Here is a 17,073-nt window from a genome sequence, read left to right as displayed (position 1 = left end):
CCTGCTAATCTTTATTTATCTCATTTAATATTTTAAAATATGTATCCTTTGTTTATCGACCATTTTCCATTATTTAACAATTGTTTGTAATCTGAAAACTGGTATTAAATTATACATATTCTTGTGTGTTAAAATAGTTATTCTATGTGATAAATGTGTGTAAAATGTTGGTTGCTGGTTCTAGTCTTAAATTTGTTGTGTTGGCAATAAAGTCAACGTTGCTCCTTAACAGTCCTTTTCACGTGTCAAGTGTCATTTTGCAAATCTATGTTTATGTGTAATTTTTTCTCTTTTTGTTTAAATGCTTCCTCAGCAAGGACAAGTTTGGAAGGTTTGCTAATATTTTGCCTTCCCTCTCTCTCTACCTGTTTGCCCGCTTTCACACCACATTCATACTCCATGACTCCCACTTTAATATTCCACAACACAGCCATGGAAATTGATGCCAAAGTGAAGTATAAGTTTAGAGTCCTAGTAGTTCCTCAGTATACACTTAATTGGATGCCCCGATTATGCGATTTGTACATTTGTGTGTAGCACAGGCTGCTTTTAGAACAGTTTTTTATAGTTCTTCTATAAACCTTTAAAATCTAAGGAAATAAATCGCTACATAGGAAGAACTCGAAATAAATTTTAGCTAAAAGAAATCCTGCATTGAAAACATTGTCAATATTCGCAACCAGCATTTTCAGTGAAAGTGATTTGTTAACTATTGTACATACTCCTTTTTGAGATATTGCTTCAGCTACAGTACAAAAATGCAGCAAAAATAATCATAATGAATAGTACAGAGCTGGAGAATGGTTTACGTAATATCAGCTGCTTAGTTTTATTTGCCTTACCACATTTGCCTTTGTGCAGTGGTTGTTGCTTTGAATGGTTTTACTGTTTATTAGCTTCTGCCACACCCTGAATATGGTTGGAGTTGTAATTTATGTTGAAGCATGGAATTTTGATCAGGGAGACTTTGGTTATGCGAATGTAGCTTTCCCCTCACTGCTTTCGTGCACTATTAATACTGGTGTTACAAATGTTTTCACTCAAGGTTGTCTACGCTGTCAGCCTTTGCATTCTTAAAATGTAATGTTCCCCTTCACTTATTTCCATTATGTCATGTCATATACATAAAAAAGTAATTTTACCTAACATTTTTGAAGTTTTAAAGGCAATTATATTTTCAATGTTTGCTTTCCTTTGTTTTTATAGGCATGTGGTGATCCCAAAGCAAAGCCATCCTATCTCATTGACAAAAATCTGGAATCTGCAGTCAAGTTTATTGTTAGAAAGTTTCCAGCTGTAGAAACGCGAAACAACAATGTAAGTAGACCACCATCTAAGCAGTGCTTGGCTGGGATTGATTGAGCTGGCACAAGATTGAAGGTAGTGATAGTCCCTCTTTTGGGATGTATGTCAAAGTCCTTTAATTGATTAGCTCATAGCCTTGTCTTGAAGAATGTAAAACACTCAAAATGATTTTTACTTTCTATAAATAATGAATTTCTCTCTGTCTGGGCTGTTGTTTTGACTGTAAAGACTTCAAACCGTAAAAGTTTAAAATTTGTGTTACCCATTATCATGGATTTCTGTAATTTTACTTTATTAATGTGAAAGCCAGAGTTTGATTTTGATCTCTGTCAGTTGAAAAGTTTACTGCTCCACATGAGCTTAAGGTTATGGGCTCTGTACGTGTGCAAGGTGCCTCACTGGTCAAATGTTAACTTCACCTTTATTGGAAATGCAGACCTTCTTTCTCATTTTATCAATGTATTAAGTGTTAAACATTTAAACTGTAATATTTTAATCTGGAAAGCCTGTTTTGTATTAAACCACATTTGCATTCAGAATTGGTTATTTTCGAATCTGTTGCAATTTTTATTTATGAATTTCAGCTTGTGGCCCTGTGATTTCACTTGTGCTACATCTCAGCCTTTGATGTTTGGGCATAGTAGAATGAGATGGAACTAGTACTGTCCTATCACCTGTTGATTTTTGTAGCTGCTTATGATAATTGCTGATCCTTTTAATTGTTATTATCTAATGTCAATAGACTGCGTAACTCTTACCTTTAATGGTGAAGGCATGACCTGCCAATAAGATGGTAGCTTACACCATTACCTTCCATCAGGTGTCTCGCTTTTGTTTTTACTGAAAAATCAGCCAAACTCAATGGGGTATTTATGCTTGAAGGCAGTTTACTTATGGTTGTTGGAGACTGTGTTGACTATTCTCCTTTTGAATGTTTTGTATCTTTTCAAAAGAATCTTATCTGAATAGTAATTTAACCACAGTTTTAGTATTGCCCATTCTAAGTGATACTGAGAAGCTACATTTGCAGTTGGTTTCCCTGACTGTTATGTTACCAGCATTTCTGTAACACATGTTTAACATTTGTATTGTTCTGTAGCACTTTCAAACTCTTTAATTTGTTTTGTCTGTAGTCAAGTTTGCTGCATCTATGTTTGCATTGTGAAAAACTGTCTATTGTATGAATTATTTCGTAATGCTTTGTATTGGCTATTAGGTTGAGGAGGAGGTGTACAATCTGGTCAGGCATTTGGCAGTTGTTTGGAGGTGTAATGGCGAGCATGTTTGTGCTAAAGCATTATACTAGTAATTGGGACTGTAGGTATGGTAAAATGGGGAGAAGAAGAAAATTAAAGAAAGGGAGCCTGTGGGGTTTTGGCTGCTTCACAATGCAGTAATGCTGCACCCACACAGCATAAACTCACCCCCTACTCTTTGTAGCTAGTCACTGGGATGTCCGCATCCGCAGTAAAAAAAAAAAAAATCTAAGGGCGAAGCAGTGTGGCCAGCCGTTCCCAAGAGGCAAACTCTAAAGCTAAATTAAAGGATGCGACTTGCTTTTGGGTGACAGCAATTGTCCTTCAGTCAGTGTGCTTGAACCTCTGTAGAAGACAACACCTGGAGATATGGAAGAGTGAGCCTGCCTTGGGTGAGGTTGAATGCTATACGAGCCAACAAAAATTCCATCCAGGACTGGAAGTGACTTTCATTGTTAAGAAATCTGAACTGAAAAAGGAATATGTACTAATACGTGCTGTCGTGTGTTTGATCACTTTTAACGGGAACAGGCGGCGGCAGGAGTTGAGCGTTCATATTGTTTTGAATGTGCAAGGAATTGGAAGTGGCACCGCATTTTGATTGGAGGTTGTACTGTGCTTAGCTACAGTGAGATTATCTGTTGCATTCTACAGGATTAAGTGCAGCGGTACTTCTACCGTAAATTGTGCGTTGGCTGTGAGGACTGCTGCTTCAGGAGTTCACACTACTAAGCATCAGTAACATAGATGTGTTAAACAGAATTATGATTCCATGTGACAATTGTGCAAGCAGCCTAAACTGTCTGACTCACTAAGGTATCTCATTAAAGAATCACAACCTGTTAGGCAGTTTCTCCGCATAATGACTGTATTGTGTGAAAATATCAGGGACACTAACAAGGACAGCAAGAACAATTTTTTTTGTCTCAGTTACCCTATGAAACCAGTTAAAGAAAACAAAGACCTGAACTGTAAACCCATATGTAAATCCAGAAGTATCAGTGTATTCCCCAAGAGCCCTTTTACTTAAGAAAACTGCAGAATCTATTGCCACCCATGTGTTGACATTGCCTTTTAACTCCTTGGCTATTGGTTTTCTCACCAGACAGGGAAAGCAAGCACTTCGAAGCTACATGACCGAAAGTAGCTAAGAGCACAGCCATGAGTTGATACAGCACATGAACGACTCCCTCTGTAATCCTAATTTGGGTGGAGATGAGATTTTAAACCCAGAATGTGGGGAAACATGCAGAAGTTGGAGCACAAACTAGGATTACCATGGCAATTCTCAAAGCCTCAGGGAAAACTGTATAATGGTGTGGTAATGCCACACCCACTAATTACCACACTCTCCCTTATCTGAAATTCCAGGTGTGGTGTTCCCAGATCCTTTTAATAAGAGAGTTGGTTTCTATGAATGTGTTAGTCGGAAGAGGTTGAAAAAGTTAATCCAGTATCTCTTGCATTGCATAAGGGTGGAAGAGATTGTACAAGGATGGAATGCCACCTCCATTGCCGACACTAGAACAGCATTTGATGAGGCAGACCTAGCCAGCTTGCAGATAACAACTGGTCTCATGTTGTGCTATCATTGCTGGCTCCAGGCCTTCATATATTCCCACAGAGGAGCCTACTATTCAATCAATCCAAAATTCTTTATTTGGCTCTAGCGAGCCTTAAAAGTCATATCATAAAATACAGTTCAAAGGGATTCATACGTGATTAAAAAGTCAGGAAAAAGGCAATAAAATCTTCAGAATTCTCCATTAAATAGTGTTACTGCAGAAAAATACAGTAAAAATTTCAGTATTTAGATCGTAGTCTCAGGGAATTTAAGATACAATTTTAAACCGCATTAGTAACAGTTTCATTTCCCAGGGTCTGCAAGTGAAAAAACCCTGCTTGAGGCATCTAGAGTCCAAAGCACGCAGTATGGGGTGCAGGAACTGCTTTCTTTAATGCAGGTAAAATGTATAAAATAAATTAAAGTGCAAGGTGTTTTGTTTGGCTGGGATCTCACAATGACTAAGGCCTAAAGATGAAAACCATTCCCCTTGGTGGAATAGGCCACCAACAAGTGTATAGTGTGTATTCCAAACCTTGTAAGTAAGAACTTCTGTCTTTCATCTACAATAAACTATAAATAAAGTGTTGAGTGTAGTAGTGGAGCCCGAAAGTTTACTCAGCACTCTTCCTGGCTATCACTCTGTCGTGCCTTTTGTACATGTTTATAAAAAATAATTTTTATGTATCCTGAGGAAATGTTGGATAAAAGCGTTGGTTGTGATAAAAAGCTGCGATGCCCAGACTTTCAAAGCCCTTTTTGACAGATTTGGGCCAAAGAATGCCTGAGCAATTATCCAGATTCAGGCAATCTAACAGCACTGTTCTACATAATTGGGCTTCTGGATTTTTCCAAATACTCTAATAATAAGAGGGGCTGTAATTTGATGTACTCTTCCAAATAGCTTAGCCCTACCTCCTCATGGCAAGATTATGTTGGAGTGGAGTGTGGGGTAGCCAGAAGCCTTCTTATAAATTTGTTTGTACAATCTGGAGGGTTTTACAGTTTACGTGTCCCCAGACACCTGCCCCAAATTTTGTAACTGATAAACATTTACTTTTAAAGATGCATAGTAGTTCACTTATGGGTTTATGTCCCAGCATTTTTGCAAATCTAAATACTACACCAATTGCCCTTTGAAAATTGTAAAACTCTAACATTCAATAAAAACCTCCAGTAAAAATCCGTATCAATGGACATTCACAGCTAAGTGAAGTGGGAGGTTTTATCCACTTCTCCACCAAAAAAACGTTCTACTATTCATTGGGCAATATTTATTTACCCCAAAGGTTTATGCGGTGATGTGTTTTCTTTAAACTACATGACAAGCAAATGACCGCAGGTCAAAGATAGCTCTTTCTCTGCAATCTGACCTCTGCCAGCGAACTTAACAAAAGTGGCTAGAGGCTTCATATTTTCAGCAAGGAAGCGTCCGAGTCAGCAACTGTTCCTGTTTCAGGGGCGCAAAGAAATGTGGTGGTACCCTGAACTAGCAATAAGAAGGCCACAATCCTCCCAAGACCTAAACCTGGGCCAGAAGATGGTTGTGGTGTTTGCCCAAGCAATGGGAGATCACCTCAGGCAGCAGGTTATTGCGTAATTCTATCGTCTACCATTAAGAAAAGCAGATATCAGACAGACTATTGGCAATTCCTAGAAGACTGACACATCCTCTTCAGATACTTATTTTTAAAATTAAGATTATGTAATTTTAAGCCAACTACTTTTTAAGATCACAATTACTGAAGACTCATCTCAGCAGAGGTTTGGTATTCATAATATAGCGCAAAGTAATGTATTTAACTCAGTGATGCATTAAGCCCTATAGGGCACATCAGAAATACTTGATAGCCAAGGTTCTCTTTACTCATAACCAGCAGGTGGTACTCTGGGAGAATGGGAACCTTTATGTTGTATATTCCATATAGTGTCATATCCCTGATGTCTTTGGAAGGTGTTGAATATCTCTGAAGCCCAAACTTTCACTTATTTAGTAAGGAAGGCCCTCACCCATCCTTTGGTGGCATGCTTCATCATGGGGCCCGTCCTCAAATTAGTCAAGAATGTTGAATCACTATGTGATGCAAACTTTATTTGGGGAGGTTTTTTATTTTACCCTACTTCCTTCAAATGTAACAGAGCGAAAAACAAGGCTAGGCAACAACTGGCGAGTAAAACTAATTATTAGTTGACTAATTTTTTCATTCTGTTAAGAAGCAAAAAATACAGAGGAATATTTTGACACTGCTAGGAGGCGTCTTCACGACACATCCCCTTTCTCTGTAACTTTGAATCACATCAGAACTTCTTTCTTGGTGTCTCTGACCAGTTGTAAGTATATAATATGCTGAACCAGGTAAATATTTGGGTAGGGTAAAGTTTCACCATCCTCTTAAACCCTCTCACCATAGGTATTGTGCCTATCACAACAGTTGGAGGGGAGTTGCCAGGCTTATGCGGCCTCTTTGTGTGCAGCACCTTCCTGCTGCGTTGATCTTTATACATGGCCACAAAGCAATGTACTGCTTACAGAGAGAGTGGTACAAACTCCTGGTGGTTTGACACAGGAAATAAGGCATTGAGCATTCGAAAGGTGCATGTTGTATCCAGCAGAACATATACGCCAGGGTTGGGCAACTCTGTGGCAGACCTGCTGAAGCAGGGGTAACCAGGAAATGCACAACTGGGCCTTGGTCCTATAAAAGTGCCTGTAGGTGTGGGTACAGTCATGGGGTTGTGACTAGGGAAAATGTGAAATCCCACAGTTACACACCCAGCTATCCATGGCCTCATTTCCAGTGGTGCGTTCTTTAGCTAGGTTGGTCAGGAATATTTGTGTATGTTCTCCCTTTCTCTGTCGTATCTACCAAGCAGAGTAGGGAAGATATGCCAGACTACTGACAATACTCCTGTTGCTCCAACTTGATTGTGCTAATCGCCCATCTCGCCGCCTCATTGAAGTATCAGCCGACAACCACACAAAATTGCTGGCTCTCTAGAATCTCCTAAACTGACATGGAGGGACGAATTTACACCCAGGCCCATGAAGACCTTTGAACCTTAGGCCAGAATTCAGAATAGCACACAGAATGGGGAATACATCGAGTTAAGATGTAGTGTATGATCCACTGTGTTGTGGCACTCCGATAACGAGGGTGTGACTCATTAGAGACAGCCTGCAAGCCAGAATCAATCGAAAAACTGGATGTGAAAGGCGTATTTTTCCGAGCCCAACACGACAAGCCGGATTTATAAACCGCTTTTTAATCAACAGCAGAACAAGCTGCCAATTTATGATTAATAGTAAGTAACATTTTTCATATTTGTACGGATGAATCAGAACAGGGATTAATGACATGCGCTTTTATGCCAGTGCCAATGCCAAGAATTAGTGTGCCAGGAGCGAAAACACAAAACAAAATTTAGTAGTGCTGGGAAGTGTGCTTTTACAAATTGAGTTGAAACAAAACTGAAAAAGTGAATTTTGTTTAACTACTGCATTGTATAGGACAAAAAATAACTAATTACAATCCACAAAGTTGAAATGCATCACGTCCTAGATCACAGTATTTAGTTTTAAAAATGTGCTAACTTTTTAAGGATAATGATTACTGGTGTACACATAAGATGAAATGAGTTCCTCTGCCTAGCAATATTAAGTCATGATTTGTTTGTCAGTTTGTTTGGGTTTGAATTATGGGTATGTGTATGCTTTTTATGTAGTGGTTTATTTCTTGTTACATCTTACCAGTGGATGTTTGAGCTTTTCCGTTTGAATTAATCTCTGAGCGAGCTTTTAAGATGTGAGCAGATATTTTATAAAACATTAGGAAATTAGACATTACTTTTTTAATATGTGTCTTACTACCATACATGAAATGATTTGTTATAATAGAAAGGAATGTAAAACGCATATAACGATTCAACAGTATCCTTTTTAACTTGGTTATTGGCAGTGAACGAAAATTGTGTTTTTACAATTACTGTAATGCAAACCTCTACTTTATTGAAATTTATTGTACAGTTCAGGCCTACAAAATAGTTTCTATTTATAATGAAGATCTTGTTGATCCTGACTTTCAAGCGTCATTTGATGTTTTATATCTAGGTAATAACGTTGTACATGTTGATGGCTATGACTAGACCAGAGATTTCATAGCCGGAACAGGTTTTAGAATTGTAGTAACAAATGGTGCAAAAGTTAAAGTAAATTGCCCTCTCATAAACTGGGCAACCTAGCTCATCTACTCTTAACCAGAACTGGAATAGGGTAGTGTGCTTTCTAGTGTGGGTAAACTGGTCTGATCACCTACGATTCCAGTTTGAATTTACAGGTGGACTTCAGTTAGGGGTAGTTGGGGTAGACCTGCCATTGCCGTTAGTCTCAGGACTCAAGAGGGCATTTACAAAAACAGAAAGTAAGCAGGCTTCTTAAAGTGATATTTCTTTCTGTAGTTAACACTTCTGGTTCTACGAATGTCCACTCAGCAGCCAATTGGATTATAATAAGAAGCTAAGAGCAGGCCATTGAAGGAGGGTTAAAGGGTCTGGGATGTCACTAATCCTACCCCCTAGTATTTTATTCAATTGGCGCATATGGTTTCGTTGTTAATATCATGCCCAGTGACAGTAAATTGATACTTGCGGGTGAGTAGTGCGCTATACAAGTATCAATTTACAGCATACTCCAGACAGAATTGTGAAATATTATTATTCAGTAGAGTAGGATTTGGGAGAACGTGTCCAACCCAGATCCCATGTCCTATTTCTGTGCTTTCACTTCTGTTGTTCAGTTTGTGGTTTGAGGAAAATTGGCTCAGGTGCTGCACCACTATGTAGATGATGCCTAACTCCATCTGCGGGTTTCCACCATATAAATTAAACTTGGGTACACGTACACATTGTATATTCAGTCATTTGAAACAATAATCCTGTCAGAAGTTAAACACTGTAGGATTCCAAGTAAGCAGTGGAGTCCTTAACTTTCTGAGGAATACTTGATAAGTACATAGGCCGCATTCTGGTGCAAGACTAACCTATCCTATCACAGTAATTCCATCTTAAAGGTGGCCGGACACCAACTCCATCTTTTGAGGGGTAAGACCAAGTCTGCATTACAACCAGAAAAGGGGAATTTTCGGAATGAGATGTAATTCCTTATTAAGTTTGCCCCATGACCTGGAGTAATAATTGTTACTACGGCTGAATTCTAATGGATCTCTGTTGAAATTTAGGAAGAAAATGTATTTCTTATGAACTTTACTTTTGATGTGTTTATGTAGCATTGTACATTATGCAATTTTTTAATTTACATTTGTACAGACCGGATTATTTGTGAGGAATGTTAATTAAAAAGTGCTCTCGACCCAGGCAATGGAAAGCGCTCATGCAATTGATTAAAAAAAAAATATATATATATATAAATAGATTGGAAGTTTTGTGTAGGTTTCTGGGTATTGATCATATGTGAGCTTATGGATTTGTGTTTTTTTCCATGTCTTTGTCTGGTGTTTGCCCGATTCAAATTTCGAAACAAACTGGGGGTGGCATCTCTTCTTTTCAGTCCAGTATGCGACATTTTATTTGCAGAAGGCACATGAGTCTACCACACTGAGCCTCGGCTGCCGCAGGTAGTTTATCATCAGTCATTCTGAATGTTGGTCTCAGTGGTCATACGTTTCACGAAGCTCCCGGCATTTTTCAATTGTTTATCAAGTATGGCCACTCTGTGAACATCCATCAACCAATCGTGCATAGATGACTTCTACCCCTTACTGATGCCTCTTTGTTAACCATATCAAATAAAATAGCAGCATACTTTTTAGCCTTATTTAACCATGTTATTTTCTTTAATAGCATTAACTTCGGTTTTCTTTTGAAATACCTCGTCAATTGCATTACTTATAGTTGAAAAATATGAATGCAAACGACAACTACAAAAGAAAGGGCATAATTTCTATGATTATATATAGCGCACAAGACCCAAAAGGGCATCACGGAACACTATAGAACCGTTACTACTGTGTACATGCAGTTTTAATAATATAGCATACATAAAAATGTTATATATCATGCAGAGTACAGAACAACAAACAAGAAGAGCAAACACAAGCGGGTGCCACTTTTCTTATCAAGATGACTGGCCGGAATGAGTAGATGGGATAACACACCAAGTCTCAGTGTGGCGGCCTCAAAGCAATACGGTGGAGAACTCTGACGGCAGTATTCACCACGCGTCGAATAGGGTCCCACAGTTGTTAGGTTAACATGCTGTGATCTTGTGCATACTCGTGCTTTGGGATCAGGCCGCTCTGTAAGGTGGAACCCCCAGCTCTCACAGCTGCTGATCAACAATGTGCGAGCGGCAGTGCAAGTGCTCGTGGATTCTCCAGCCTTTTGCACGGGTCCTCCTCGTCTCCCAATCTGTTATTTGCTCTGCTCTCCAACTGGCGTACCACTTTGGTTTCCTTTCCTGGCCTCCCCTTCTAGGTCGGTTTCTGTCCGACATGCCAGGCTACGCCGGTCGAGCTTTTGACTGCTGCCTATGGCCAAAACAGCCGTGGCAGGCCCCCTGGTCCTTCCAACTGAATTAATACCCCATTAAGAGTTTCGTTTACAGAACGGAAGCTATTGTTTTTTGTCAATTTAACAATGTTCTTTGAGCATGATAGTTGATTCTCCCTGTTTTGGAAGCCATCCGAATCTTACACTTTGGACACTTGCCAGCCTGGAAGTTGTAAAAAATGGTTCCTTTTTAATGTTATTGGACTATTATTATATGTAGAAAATCTAGAGATGCCTGCCATAAGTATATTTTTTGAAGCCAAGGCAGGCTCTCACCAAATCATCTCGGGCTACTCCTTTTTTAATGCTTTCGCCCCCAGTAATAGTTATTAGCACTTTGAGAGCTTTTTAATTTTAGTGTGGGGATCTGTATGGTGAGCGTTTGGGGTATGCCTCGGAATTTGGTGCACAAAGCGAATTGCAAGTCTTTCTTCATACACCTCGGGCACATATATGTACATTTTTAGAATGGTAAACATTCCAATGTGTGTATTTTCATGTATTCTTTATTTTGGGGTGTTTGGAATTGTGTGTCCCTATGTGGTTATGCTCATTCAGGGAGTAAGTCTGAATCTGTAACATACATAAACCCCTCCCTCCATCCATCTATTGTCTTTACCTTTGGTACACGTATACAAGGAGAAGATAATGTGTAGGTGTGCGAGAGAGGGTTAATTTGATTGTCACATACATATATGCCTCTTCGTCACACAGCCAAAGTCTGAAATAGCCCCAGTGTCTGTTCGGAAAGAGATCGGAGGTTGACTCGTCCCACTATCCTTGCCAGGTCCCTGCTCCTCCCCTGGTGATGCCACTGCTCTGTCCCTGATCTCCAGTGTCGTCCTCCTTTACCTCTTCCTATAAGGTTTGTCCCTGAGTCCTCTCTCTCAAGACTGTTCTTTTTGTGCCTCTGTTACGTCTGCCTGTATTATCTCTCATCTGTCTTCTTAATGTCTCCTCTTTCTCTAATCCTTCCTGCCTTTCTGTTCTCTCTCCCTTGTGTCTTTAACTTCTCCCATCTGTACCTTTAATCACAATCTCATCTCCTCGTTTTGAGACGTTCTCCCTAACCCTCCTGTGCCTCGTGTGAATTCTCTGTGCCTTTGCATACTTCTGCCTCTGTAAGTCTGCCTCACCTTTGTGCCTCTGGTGTTATTTTTTTTTACCTGTGAACTTGTTTCTCTCTTTCTTCCCTTGGCATTTTTGTCTCTGATCTCTCGCATCTTTGCCTTTCTGGTTTCTTTCTCTCACGTTCCTTTGCATTTGATCGCTCTGTCTCCATTTTCCTTCTCTCTCCCCTGTAATTCCTTCATCCCTCCTCAGCCACAAGAGTATTAGAATAGGGGAGAGCTGCAGGAGTCTGTCCTCCCAATTCACAGCACCAGCTCCCAGTCCCCCTTTTGTTGCTGGAGAGGTAGAACCGAGTTAATATAAAAGCACAAGATGCTTCCCAGACCATTAATCTACTCCCTCCTACCCAGCAACCAAGGGAGATGATTGGAAATGTGAGGAGGATTGGAGTTTTAATTCTTTACCCCCATTCCTGCCCCATATCTTTAAAGCTATACTGTGTAAAGTGCTGCACATCCACTCCCACCCTACACAGGCATGTCGGCTCCCTCCTTGTTGCTTGTGTCCATGCTCATAAGACACCAGAATCCAGCAGAGATGCCCGTGGAATGGTTACACATGGGAGCAACAAAGCATCTGAAATGCTTGCACTTGACCCCCCTACTGCCCCCTTCCTCTTGATGCCACATGTTCGGGATTAGCCGCATGGAGTGGATTTAATTAAATTCTGTTGTGACCCAATTCTTGATATATCGGACACGACAGATTGTATGTATATAGGACAGCTTCAGGTCCTAAGTGTGCAGTGTAGTATCATAAGCCATTCTGCACGTATTTAAGTATAAGACGTGCAGTGTTGTGTCTATGCTCCAGTCTCAGCAGTCATTGTGTTTTGTGATCAGCTTTTGTAATGTTGAAGTATTCTAATTGTTGCTGCATTTTATAATTAAAATCTCGAAATCTAATTGAATATTTAAATCTACTGTTCATTTTCTCACATTTTCCTAACGTTGCTAAGCTTTCTTGTTTTTCTTCCGCCTTTTGTGGTCTTGTGTGAGTGCTTTTTTTTCTGTGAAATTTTACATATTGAGGTTTTAGTGTTTTTATGTTTGTATCTTCAATTTATTTTGCATGCATAACGTGGCTTTGCCTGGATGTGCTTTGGTAAGTCGTGAATTTAAATAGGTATATGTTTGTAGGAGAAACAGAAAGATGAGGACTCTTTTCTCCTACTTCATATGGCTATTTTTTAGTGTAGTGAGTTAATTGGTTGCATTTTAAATGAGTACCTCATAGTCACTTTGTATAAGTATATTTTATATTTGACAGGTTATGATTTATAGAACATTTCCAAAATTTAAGTTGCACCTAAAAAACATCTAATTTTTTTTTTTATCTTCAGTTTAAAAAACCAGTTCTGTTAAAATCGGTGGAAGCAATGTCTTAGACTCCAGGGCAAGGAGCAAATAGAATTGTTTGTCCTTTTTCTGAATTTTACACCACACAGGTTCTGAAGGCTTACAGCCCACTGGGTGGGCAGGCCTCCAATGAATACTAAAAAGCAGGTGCAAACTCCATTGAGCCATGTGGGCGCAGAGACCTGTCCCTTCTCACTTCAGAACAGGCCGGCATCTCTCACCTCGGCCTTTTTAAGAGTCAGATAGCACATTATTTGCATAGGTCTTATAGGGTTCTTGCGGGGAAATTTAGAAAATTAACCTTTTCTCTTGCAAATAAGGGGTAGAAATTCAAAGGTATACTCTGGTGGTCGGTGTACAGGAGCTAGCAATGCAGTTAATGTAGATGCTTATCCCTTGCCTGCATTGCACCTTCTCTTGAATAAGTCGTGCACCAAATCAGGACTAGCGTAGCATAAGGAAATGTGCTGCAGTACTGTTTGCATTCCTCTATAAATGAGGAAGGGCCAAAACCCTGAGTCTGCCATACGTGTAACACAAATATACAGTACAAGCAGGTGGATGTGCTCAGATCTATTAGCAAACATGCATTCCATTTTGCACATGTAAACATTCTTATTGTTTATTAGTACATGTGCAAAATGCAGATTTTCTTTTCGTTTATGAACTATCCAAGGCACAGTGAACCTGGCAAAAATATGTCTCACAGTAATGGGACCAGATCATACCACTTATGTCCTATGGAGCACTGGCAATGCACAACACTGACCAGCGGGCATTATGAGATAAAGTACAATACCTGTGCTGCCTCGTCTGACCCCCTTCACTTCAACTTTCTATATCCTAGCGTTTGAACTCTTGAGCATGGTAAAGACTGATGTCCAGTGGTTCTGTTGTTCTTGCAAGTCAAAATTTCATTTAGCTTGTTCTTGTGTGTTAGTTTTTTCCTTTCACCATGAGCAAAAGGCCTTTTGGTTTCAAAAGTGGAAGTAAATGCACAAAGGTTACGTCAAAAACGTACTCCCATGACTACTCTGTGGTGCTTGGGTGATCTTTATTACAGAGATGGAATCCATCCCTCAGTAGAAAGGAAATTGATGGCTAGAGCAATTTAGATCCAAGATGCAAATGCTGTTGAAGTTCACTCTCAGGACTGTGTCTTCTAGACTGATCTTTCTCTTAAAAAAAACTAAAAGGCCACCAGGTGGTGGCCTGTAAGATGGGTATGCTAGCACTCTTAGCCGGGCACGGCATGGTTTAGCTACAGACTTAATTTGAAGTTACCCCTAGTGAGCCACAACTGTGGGAATTGTCTAGACATGCTGTGGTGTGGCGCATGCTGTGAAAGTTGCTGAAGTCTGAAGACCATTGCAGTTACAGATCTTTTGCTGAGGGGAATCCTGCATGGTTCAGTCAAAGTAATCCGCTGAGGATTTAGCACGTGTTGCTGTATGAACCAAAGTTTTCAAGTATAGTTGTTTGACTGCATTTACCATATTCACCGCAGGATGTTATCCCTGGAGAACAACCTACAGTAACTATAAGAACAAGTAGGTCAGACACAGAAGAAGTTCTCTCTGGAATGCAGTGAGTGTAGTTCGAATCAAACTTCTAAGACCATGAATCTGCATTGCAGAACCATTTAAAAACTGAATTGCCCAGTAACCTCAGTGGTATTTCTTGAACAACAGGTAGAACTCTTGGAGAACAGAGTGCGGACTTCCAAACTTCAGGACTTGGATTTATTCCAATCTGTAAATCTATGGATATTGGGACCTTAATGCTCAATTTCCTGTAAACGAAGGGATTCCCAGGCAGGGCCCTAGAGCAGGAACTTTGAAGGAGTAAAGGGCCTGATTAAGATAGGTAGCCCGCCTCAAGTAGAGGTGTTTGTTTGTGCAGTTGCCAAGAAAATGTCGTTATTTAGACGCTGCTAGTTGTTGATCTTTCCTGACCTGAGACACGCAGGCACAGGAGAGAAAAAACGGTAAATGTATGTGCAGGTTATTTTAAATGTCATACACACTATCACCCATTATTATTGTTATAAGAAACCTGCCATACAAAATGCAAACTTGAAGATTGTGGAGTTGGTGCATTGATTAAAATATTATTAGATTAATTTTAAATTACATTGTCATCACTGTTTTCAAGTGTGATATGGTAAGTTTGTCCCGCTCTGTATAGTGCATATTTGGGTAAATAACTCTTGCATCTTGTAAACTTGTGTGATTTTGTACATCAATACAAACGGTTGACTGGTTACTTCTACGTGTGTTTGTTTTACAGCAACAGCTTGCACAACTTCAGAAAGAAAAATCTGAAATTCTAAAGAATTTGGCCCTGTATTACTTCACTTTTGTTGATGTTATGGAATTTAAGGTAACCTATTCCTATCCTTTTGTTCAGTTTACGAGTATTCACGTCTCAAACTGCAATTAAAGTTAATCTGTGTATCTGTTAGTGTTTAACACCCTTGGAATACAGGATTTGATCTAGTTTTCCACTGAGGTTTCAGGATTAGTGGTGTCAACCCCTTCAGGGAACCCCACAAACTGCAAGTTGCTGTGTCTGGAGTGATTTTCAGCTTCCTCCTCTATGGTGTCAAGTGCATGATCAGTAGATAGTAGTGTATTTACTTGTGCCTTGAGGTTCGTTGAGCCATCTTCAAGGGTAGATAGACCGCCTTCCACCTCTGTAACCCACCAAGCTACCTTACGGAGATTTTGACAAAGTACCACCACATCTGACCCAATTCTGCAAACCTTTAATTTGAGGGTCTCATGGGAGGTCTAAATGGCCTGTAGGATTTGGGCAACGTACGTAATCGTGGGGGTTGTGAACCCGGCCCATGGCAGCCTGCTGCTTGGCAGAGTCCAATGAATTTTTCGTGTATTTATCGATCTTGGATTGTGCCCCTGCCCATGGGGCTCCATCATTACCCATCATTGTTGCAGTTAGGGGAGGGCCCTGGGCCACTAGAGGGAGAATGAAGGAGATAGTGCACACAATTTAGATCTTGGAAGGTGTGTGCTCAGGCACAACTCTGTAGAGGCATTATATATGCGCTCCCGGGTGGAAGAGGCAGACATTTTGATACTCTGCCTGCGTGCCCAGATGTCAGGGGGCAGAATGAGCAGCAAAGGCGCACATCTGTCAGCAACGTTGGGTCTCCAGCAGGGCTCTGGGCTGAGAACAGGGCTCCTCAGGGGCCAGCACCCCTTCCCCTCCACCCCCCACCGTGACCGTCGTCATCAAGTTCAAAGGGATAGCTCAGACGCCTGCACGAGTGATCACCCTACCTTCTTGACTCCCAGTCACTAGTCCCCAGGGAGACAACACAAGCGGTTACTGCGCCCCAAAATTACAAAGCAGCATTAATGTTGGCAGGCTGGGGCACTGACTTGGCAAAAGGGCCCAGAAGGCGAGGTTCCCGTCCGCGGGTGGCAGGTGTCTGCCGAGCATGTTCGAATAGAGCCGGGTGCCACAGGCACGGCGTCCAAGAGCCGTCGCCAGGCCCAAAGAGCAAGAAATCTGGGCATAAAGGAGTGTCGTTGCTGAGCTGACTCCACTCCCCAAGTCTCCCACAGGCACTGCTCGCACCCAGGAGAAGAAGAGGAGACAGAGCAGAGCCCTCCCCTGTGATCGGAACATGAGCAGAAGTCGTGCTAGTAGGCCTCCAGGTAGTGCCGGGCAGATCAATGGTAGTATGGGGCCCAAGGGGAAGCCCGCTGGCCCACCAAAGCCTCACGAGTCCCAGTACCTCCTACCTTGCAAGAGGGTCCCCGGTAGCAGGAGTGGGCCTCCACGCTAGTACTTGCACTCTGGCGCCATCCCAGGAGTGCGGCTCTACCTCGGCATTGCTCCTGCCAAACAAGCTCGACCCCTGGGCGGG

The 17,073-nt window shown here is 40.9% G+C and overlaps 1 protein-coding gene across 1 annotated transcript in view; it reads left to right on the top strand.

Annotated features, from left to right (window-relative positions):
- The window catches only part of NCKAP1 (NCK associated protein 1), a 487,736-nt gene that overhangs the window by 46,051 nt on the left and 424,612 nt on the right, over nt 1-17,073 (top strand). Inside the window, exons 2-3 of the mRNA XM_085648703.1 lie at nt 1,207-1,317; nt 15,468-15,560. Of these exons, the coding sequence (XP_085504829.1) occupies nt 1,207-1,317; nt 15,468-15,560 (204 nt within the window). The remainder of the gene's footprint in view (nt 1-1,206; nt 1,318-15,467; nt 15,561-17,073) is intronic.

The sequence above is a fragment of the Triturus cristatus genome, chromosome 3_2 (assembly GCF_964204655.1).
Source record: "Triturus cristatus chromosome 3_2, aTriCri1.1, whole genome shotgun sequence".
In the NCBI taxonomy this organism is placed as follows: Eukaryota; Metazoa; Chordata; class Amphibia; order Caudata; family Salamandridae; genus Triturus; species Triturus cristatus.
The sequence above is the reverse complement of the archived record's forward strand: the minus strand, read 5'-3'. Positions and strand labels throughout refer to the sequence as shown.